Source organism: Tupaia chinensis, unplaced genomic scaffold (assembly GCF_000334495.1).
Source record: "Tupaia chinensis unplaced genomic scaffold, TupChi_1.0 Scaffold149501_1, whole genome shotgun sequence".
NCBI lineage: Eukaryota > Metazoa > Chordata > Mammalia > Scandentia > Tupaiidae > Tupaia > Tupaia belangeri.
The window spans coordinates 3,987,998-3,996,454 of record NW_006209345.1 but is presented as its reverse complement, the minus strand read 5'-3'; the positions used below and the strand labels follow the sequence as shown (position 1 = coordinate 3,996,454).

General features: G+C 51.8%; 2 protein-coding genes across 2 annotated transcripts in view; one reads left to right on the top strand and one right to left on the bottom strand.

Moving 5' to 3' along the window:
- ZDHHC24 (zDHHC palmitoyltransferase 24) overlaps nucleotides 1-338 on the bottom strand; it is a 9,168-nt gene extending 8,830 nt beyond the window's left edge. The window contains exon 1 of the mRNA XM_006171322.3: nucleotides 191-338. Coding sequence (XP_006171384.2) covers nucleotides 191-338 — 148 coding nt within the window. The remainder of the gene's footprint in view (nucleotides 1-190) is intronic.
- A 504-nt stretch (nucleotides 339-842) lies between these two features.
- Nucleotides 843-8,457, top strand: part of ACTN3 (actinin alpha 3) — a 14,854-nt gene continuing 7,239 nt past the window's right edge. Inside the window, exons 1-7 of the mRNA XM_006171324.2 lie at nucleotides 843-989; nucleotides 5,279-5,393; nucleotides 5,555-5,674; nucleotides 7,036-7,122; nucleotides 7,200-7,287; nucleotides 7,770-7,848; nucleotides 7,933-8,014. Of these exons, the coding sequence (XP_006171386.1) occupies nucleotides 843-989; nucleotides 5,279-5,393; nucleotides 5,555-5,674; nucleotides 7,036-7,122; nucleotides 7,200-7,287; nucleotides 7,770-7,848; nucleotides 7,933-8,014 (718 nt within the window). The remainder of the gene's footprint in view (nucleotides 990-5,278; nucleotides 5,394-5,554; nucleotides 5,675-7,035; nucleotides 7,123-7,199; nucleotides 7,288-7,769; nucleotides 7,849-7,932; nucleotides 8,015-8,457) is intronic.

The following is an 8,457-nucleotide window of genomic DNA, read 5'->3' as shown; positions in this document are numbered from 1 at the left end:
GACCTCCCGCCATACCCAATAGAAGCTCTGAGGCGTGCGGCTGGCGCCCCGACTCAAGGGAGCAGCGGGCGGATGCAGAAAGGCAATTGGACAGCCGAACAAGACGGCCGAAGCTTGGAATGTTGTTGGCCACAGAGCTCCGGGACAAAGCGAAGCAATCGCCGGGTCAGCCCGCGAGGCCACGCCCCACCCGCGGAAACACCGCCCCCCCGGTGCGGCTGGCCCACGGGCCGGGAGGATAGAGTTGCAGCCTCGGTGGCGTCGGGGTTTCCCGGCTCAGCACATTCTCCCCCAACCGCTACAGCCGCCCCGATATTAATAGCCCTGCTTTGGCCCATCCAGCTGGCTCAGAGTCCCTCCCCATGCTCGGGTGTATCCTTTCATCACCCTAGAAAACATTCAAAACATCTCGGCCCCTCTGTGTTTCTGACTGTGAAATGGGTATAAGGTTCGTTTTCCCACCAGCCTGGCGCTAGAGGAGGGTCCGGAGACCGAGAGGGCAGCATCTAGGGCGGCTGCGGCCACTATTATGGTCACCTGCATTGTACAGATGAAACAGAGAGGGTCCGTGGCTTTCGCAAGGTCACACAGCGGCTGAGCCAAAACGAACCCCGGATCTCCGCTGCAAAGTACCCTAGGGACCTCTAATTCTGCACTCTCTGGCCCCAGGACAACTTCTTGTCTGGTCCTGACCTGAGCGTCTTCGTCCCTATCCGGCCCCACCCTCCTCCCCCATATTTAGCGCGAATCCGATCCCGTGCTGGGCCGGCCTCTACTTAACGCGGCCCCGGTGTCCGGGAGAGCGCCGAGCTGAGCGGAGCGGAGCCAGGAGCCCAAGCAAGATGATGATGGTTATGCAGCCCGAGGGTCTGGGGGCCGGGGAGGGGCCCTTCGCAGGCGGCGGTGGGGGCGGCGAGTACATGGAACAGGAGGAAGATTGGGACCGCGACCTGCTGTTGGACCCTGCCTGGGAGAAGCAGCAGCGGAAAGTGAGTGCTCGCCCATTTCTTGACCGCAAAACTGAGACCTGAGAGGTCAGGCGATTTGTTCTAGGCATCTCAGTAGGTTAGTGTCAGAGCCTGTCTTTAACCTAGGGTGCTGCCCCCAGCTCAGGCTCTGCCATCAGCCCTCTGCTGTCTCCCAGGGCTGGAAAAGAGGGCTAGGAGCCCTCAGGAGGAGTTTAAGATAAAGGAAAATGTCTGGGGTCTCCACCCCCCTAGAGTTCTTTCCCCTGGGCTCACTACCCCGTTTCTGCTGGTGAAAACTGGTTGGGCAAAGCCCAGGAGATCCAAGTTTATTGGTAGAGGGTGGCTCAGGAAAAAGAATCTTTCTCCCAACACCCACCCTACTCTCCAGTTAAATGTTTCCAGACCCACCCAGAGGGTTTGCAGCCAGGCAACTGGTGAATTTGGGATTGTGGGGCAGAAGGGACCATCGTAGACCTCACCCCACCATCTCCTCTATAGGCTGGTGTCCTTAGTCACTCCATCTCACTTGATAATTGAAGAAACAGGTCCAGAAAGGGGCAGAGGTGGGCCCTAAATTATGTACTGTCAGAAAATAGGTTCCCCCAACCTGAAAGTCTTTGTTCCGTCTTTCCCACCACCACCTCTCCACTCTCACCTCTGACTTAGGGGCCCTGAATCTACTGAAAAGGCCACAGGGTCAGGGAGGAGGGGAGCTCTGGGTCCCCTTACGCAGTAATCTGACCCTGCAGCCAGATGGACACTTTTGCTGAAGCAGCGCCTTTAGGGAACTAGAGAGGGGCACATGGGCAGCTGCTGCTCAGGCCCAGCCTTCTAGGGCACTCAGCAACCCCCTTCCTTTTTGAGCTATTTTCATTCCAGGACTTTCCCAAGTGGAGGGGGCAGGACACCTGGGTTCCCAAAAGAAAAAATGATCCGGGCCAGAGTAAGAAATATTGGAGGAGTGGCAGGCAGGGGGTAGGAAGGGCACCATGAGGTCATCGGACTCTGCTCAGCCTTTGCCAGCAAAGGGGCAGGGACTGGAGTGCAGTGGAATTTTCAGGATCTGAGAATCCCAGAATTTAGAATCATAGTACTTCCTCTGGGTTGCATGACAAGGATGATCCCAGGCTGGGAGACTCAGCTGACTCGGCCGGGGTGCCCTGGGTTGCATGCCTCCCCTAGGCTCCCCCTGCAAGCATGGCTACAGTTCCTGGTTTCAGCAGTCTCCTAGTGATGTCATCCCTGCCCCTGGCTCCAGCTGCCACCTGCTCAGCAATAACTCTTGTCCCCACCCTCACTCACACAGACCTCTCCTGGGTCCAAGGCTGCATGCCCCTCATGTGACAAATGCCAGTCCCTAACTTGCCTTTGTCACTTGACAAAATATCAGGGGCATCCTTCCATCCCAACTTACAGCCACTCACCGCATCCATTCACTCAGTGGCTGCACAAATAGATGCTCCGTAAATCAGCTGGCATCCCCTGTAGTCGGACACTTGAGTAGTTCCTTGTTGAGTATTGCTTATTATAAGGTTTTAATAAGCATCCTTGTGCTCAACTTCAGCACCGCCCCATCTTTGCTCCTCTGTGCTCCATTTTGCACCAATAACTCCTCCATCCCAGGACTTTGCACAGTGTTGCTGTACTCCCACCTCCGTCCATCATTCGACCTCACCCAAAAATATTTGTTAAGTGTTTCTTAAGGAGGTCTATAAAATAAAGCCCATGCCTCAGGGCACTGATAATCCAGCAAGCACAAATGTTTCTAGCGCCTGCAGCTGATCCTGCCTCATCATCCTCAATGACATCTGTCCTCTTCCCCCCCACCCCACCCCCCGCTCCAGTCACCATCTCCTCACTTTTCCCTTCCACTCTTGCCAAGCCACTTATCTCCACTCTGCAACCAAAACGAACTTTCTAAAACACAGATCTGCCCACCTCCCTCCTGCCTGCAGCCCTCCGCCCACCTTTGCCCTCAGGATCAAGTTCAAACTCCCCAGCTTAGCGCCCAGGATCGTGCATGACCTGGCTCCTGCTGCCCCTCCGGCCCACCTCTCACCCCTTACCATCCAAGCAATGCCCAGAGACTTGTAGTCCCACAAACGTAGCAACTGTTTCTCACTGCCCAGCATTTGTCCGTGTGGCTGCCCCTGCCTAGAATGTCCTTGCCTGCCCTTCCTGGCCTGAATAACTCCTACTTTACAGCTCTAACCACATATCAGCCTTCCCCAAGACTTCCCTCACCTGATTTGGAGAATCTCTCTCAGACTCCTCGGCATGGCTCTCCCAGCACAGTTCAGACCAGCATGACTCTGGATGACTGTGAGCAATTTGGGGGCAGGGACCACATCTCAGGAAGAGTCATATCTGGTCCCACCCACATCTGCCTGTCCTCCTACCCTCTCCAGACCCAGAGCCTCTCAGACTCCAGGGTGGAAAGAAACTGCAGAGAATCCAATTGGCTTCTCACATCCTTGGATTCCCATCAAATAATGCACAGTACCCACTTACACACGTCCAGCAACAGGAAGCTCACTCTGGTCCCTGAACGATAGCAGCCCCTCGAGTATTATCATCTTTCATGTCCAGCTCCCAGGGCAGCTGGAAAGCTGGTCTGAGGAAGGAAAGCTGGCTGAGGGAAAGAATTCCAGATGGCTTCCAGGGTTACCTCTCTGGAGTAACTGTGATGAGTGAATGCTTTGAATTCTAGAATTCTGCCAGGCTAGAGGAAGGTCCTGAGACATCATGGAATCTTGACTCCTTAACTGTACAAATGGAGAGACCAAACCTCAGAGAGGGCAGGGACTGACCCTAGATCACAGAGAGTTAGTAACTCAGCTGGATTTGGATCCCAACTATGGACTCAACCAAGCACTCTATAGCTAATGGTAGAAGTCAGGGCCTGATGGCTTGGTAGGCTGGCAGAAACATACACACCAGGCTCCAGTTCACCCCTCTCCTCAGAAGCATAGCCATATGCCACTCCTCCTACCTCTCCCATGGAGGCTGAGTCTGAGCTTACCAGGGAGTGGGGATGGATTCACCGTCAGAAACTAGGTCTGGCTGGGCCCACATGTCCAGCAGAATCTCCACAGCCTGCATAGCATTTGCACCCTGGGGCTACTTGGAGGCCAGTCCACGAAAGCCCTGGAAGGTCATAGGGCTTAGATGAAAATAACACAGATGTTCAGGTGAAACCCTTGGAGCCGGGTATGCTTTAACCCAGAATCTTTCAGGTTTTAGAAAGGCAGTATCACCCTGTACTGGCCCCTGTGCCTCAAAGGGCCCTGCACTTTGGAGTATGTTGAATTTCCCTTTATTTTCTTTTTTATCAGAGGGTGCATGCACCATGAGAAAGAGACAGAGGGAAAGTGAGAAAGCATCTGCAATAGTCATGCTGTGATCCCTTCTCCATCCCTCCCTCCTCTTGATATTTTGGGCATCCACGTACACACACCCAGAATGTTTTTCAACCACTGGGTCCAGGACTTGAACCATGCAGTTGGCCATGCTGGATCCAGCCACCTCAACCACCAGGCCATAGACTGGCCCATAGTATGTTAATTTTTTTTTTTTTTTAGAGAGATTTTGTTATAGGGCAGTTGTGCTCTCTAGAGAGAGAAACAGAGAGACTGAAAGCGAGAAATCACCCCTCTAGCGGGGGATGGCCATACTACAATCCCTTCTCCATTCTCCTCTCGGAATTTTGGGAACATATGCACCCGTGCCCAGCATGAGTTTCAAGCCTCCAAGTCCAGGAGGCCATGTGGGAGTCCAGCAATATAACCATTATGCCGTCTACTGGTCCCAGTATGTTCAATTTTTTAAGTCCCCTTCCAGTGTGTAAGACCAGCCATGGCTAGAGTGCTGGCAGCGGGGTGTCTCAAATCTAAGCAGGGGCCTGCCTATGTTTCTCAGACACCATTCTGCCCTCCCAGGCTAGAGCTCAGAGAGGGAAAGGGACTGGCCTGAAATGTACAGTGAGTCAGTGGCTGAGTCAGGACTGAAATCTGGAACCTTTATTTTTAAAATATATATAATTATTTTATTTTATTTTATTTGTTTGTTTTAATTTGACCAGAGAGGACAGAGTGAGAGAGAGAGAAAGCAAGAAGAAAGCAAGTCGCCAGGTCTGGGACTCAAACCACCGTCAGCCATGTGGGAGTCCAACGCCCTTAACCACTATGCCACCTTCAAGCCCCTGAATCCAGGACCTTGAGTTTGAGACGTACCCTGACTGAGGAGTCAGAACTGTGTCCCGTATTCCCTAGATCCAATCCTAGAGTCTTAGTCCTGTCCTCTGCCCCCAGACCTTCACTGCCTGGTGCAACTCACACCTGCGCAAGGCGGGCACCCAGATAGAGAACATCGAGGAGGATTTCCGCAACGGCCTCAAACTCATGCTGCTCCTGGAGGTCATTTCAGGTGAGGGGTGCAATTAGTTCCCAGGGACTCCAGGACCCAGGGGAGTCCAGAGACCTGAGGGAATGGTGGCAACAGAGTGTTGGAGGGGGCTTGGGAGAAGAGTTTGGGGCTAAACTTAGCTGCCTCTTATGACCTTTGACCCTTGACCTCTTCTCTCCTAGGCGAGAGGTTGCCAAGGCCAGACAAAGGCAAGATGCGCTTCCACAAGATTGCCAATGTCAACAAGGCCCTGGACTTCATTGCTAGCAAGGGGGTTAAGCTGGTGTCCATTGGCGCTGAAGGTAAGGAGGTGACAGGAGGGAGCCTGAGTAAGGGATGGGGAGCTTCTCCTAACATCAGGGGATAATCATCCCCTCCTGGCAGAAGAGATTGTCAGGATCAAATGTACCCAAAGTGCCAGCACAACAGTTGTCCTAGCAGGTGTTCCATGAATCGTTTTTATTTTTATTGTTTTTTTTTTTTTTTTTTTTTTTGTGCATGATAAAGTGCATGCATATATATCAGAGAGAGAAAGAGATGGGAACCTTCCAACAGGTTCTGGTTGTGCCTGGGTCCTCTTCCTCCAGTCCCCCAGCCTGAGCTATCTCAGACAGTTACAGGTCCTGAATTATTTTTAAATAAAAATAGATGTTTTGGCCCAGCCTAAGTACTGCAGGGCTGGTACACTGCTGCTGAGGCCCAGGTTGGATCAGGGCCTACACTGAAAAGCTGGGCACAATGGCATGCCCCCAGCTACTCGTGAGGCTGAGGCAGGAGGTCGATGGCATAGCAAGATCCTATTTTTAAAAATATATGTAAGAGGGAACCAGCAGTTAGCGTAATGGCTATATCGCTGGACTCCCACGTAGTCGACCGCGGTTCGTGTCCTGGACCCGGTGGCTTAAAACTCACGCCGGGCGCGTGTGCGTGCGTGCCCAAGATCCCGAGAGGAGAATGGAGGAGAAGGGATTGCGGCGTGACCATCTCCCCTGGGGGGTGATTTCTCGCTTTCTGTCTCTATGTCTCTCTCTGTCTGTCTGGCGAGCGCACGCGCCCTACAGTGAAAATCTCTCCAAAAAAAAAAAATATATATATGTAAGAAACAAGAAATGGAAAATTATTTGTTGATAACATGTATTATCATGCCACCATACAGTGTATTCTGGATGGGAAATTGCATTTTGTATGCTGTGATGATGTTCAGTGAATAAATGTAAATAAATAAATAAATGAACACACCACACATACAAAGCAGTAGATTTTTATTTTTTTAGAGGTTTTCCCTAGAGGTGTGTGCGCTCACCAGAAATACAGAGAGAAACAGAGAAACAGAAAATGAGAAATCACCCCCTGGGGGGATGGCCACACCAAAATCTTCTCCTCCATTCTCCTCTTGGGATCTTTGGCATGCACACACATGCGCCCGATGTAAGTTTAAGCCACCTGGTCTGGAACTGGAACGATGGTCGACTACATGGGAGTCCAGTGACATAGCCATTATGCTAACTGCTGGTCCACAAAACAGTGGATATTTTAAGGACCTACTAGGTGGTAGTACTGGGATGCAGGACAAGGACCAGAGGATTGAGGGAGAAGGTGATCTGAGACTTGGCAGCAAAGACCTTGAATGCCAGACAAAGTCTGCCCTTTCCGCACCCTGCAGAGATTGTTGATGGGAACCTGAAGATGACCCTGGGCATGATCTGGACCATCATCCTCCGCTTCGCCATCCAAGACATCTCTGTGGAGGGTGAGTGGTGGGGAAGGGGGCAGAGGGCTGGCTCAAACCCCTTCACAACTAATAGTCTCACTCCCTTCCCTTTTCAGAAACCTCGGCCAAGGAAGGCTTGCTCTTGTGGTGCCAGAGGAAGACAGCACCATACCGCAATGTCAACGTGCAGAACTTCCACACCAGGTCTGTCGCTGGTCAGCAAATGCGCCTTGGCCTCTGTCAGGTGCTGAGGCACAAAAAGGAGCCTTCCTTATTGTGCCCCAGCTGGCCCTGTCACCAGCCACAGCCAAAGACCTGGGACAGTGCCTGAAAGTAGAACTCAGGAAATGTTGAATTGAAACTGAATCTGGGAGAGTTACATAGAATTCCTGGAAAAGGGAGCATTTGAACATTTTTGGAAGGGCATTACCAGTCAAAGGGAACCTGGAGGCCAAAACATCTAGAAATTGGTCTGGCCTAAGCATAGGGAATATGAAGAAATCTCGATGAGCTTAGAGGAGATGGACCAAGTCTAATGAAGGGTCCTAAATACCAAGCTAGGAGTTTGTACTTTATTCCATTTTACAAATGAGGTTGTCCTGCTACGGGGTGCTCCTAGGCCGAGGGTAGGATAGGACAGGACCTTAGCTTGAACCCAGGCCTGACCCTCTCTCCTCTCTGTCCAGCTGGAAGGATGGTCTGGCCCTCTGTGCTCTCATTCACCGACACCGCCCTGACCTCATTGACTACGCCAAACTGCGCAAGGTAGGCCTCTGCTAACCCCAGCCCCAACTACCCTATTTCTGCCCTCAGCTGACCTTTTACCTCTCCCCTCTCACACCTATCTAGGATGACCCCATTGGCAACTTGAACACTGCATTTGAGGTGGCGGAAAAATACCTGGATATCCCCAAGATGTTGGATGCAGAAGGTGAGAGTGAACCTAGCCCATGCGAAGACTCCACTGACTCATCGGTGGGCACGGGCCAGTCTCTACACCTTTGCTCTGTTCTTCCCTTCCCCTATCAGAATGCTCTGTGCCCGACCTCATGCCCTGGGCAGAAGTCTTCCTCCACAGTTCCCCCTCTTCAGGAGCCCTCTATCTTGGCACCTTGCCCCTCTCCACCCAGAAGAACCAGTCCCTCTTGCCTCCCCCCTGTGTCATGGCTTCACCCTCGCCTCATATCCAGTTACCTGGACTACACAGGATAATGCGGGTTCCCCAAAACCAGAAGTTCCTCTAAGGCACATCCTGCCTTTGTTTCCTGTACCCAATCAAGGCATTTAATTAATTTTAATTTTTTAAAAAAATATTTATTTATTTATTTATTTTTAATTTTTTTTGGGGGCGTAGAGGTTTTTGCTGTAGGGCAC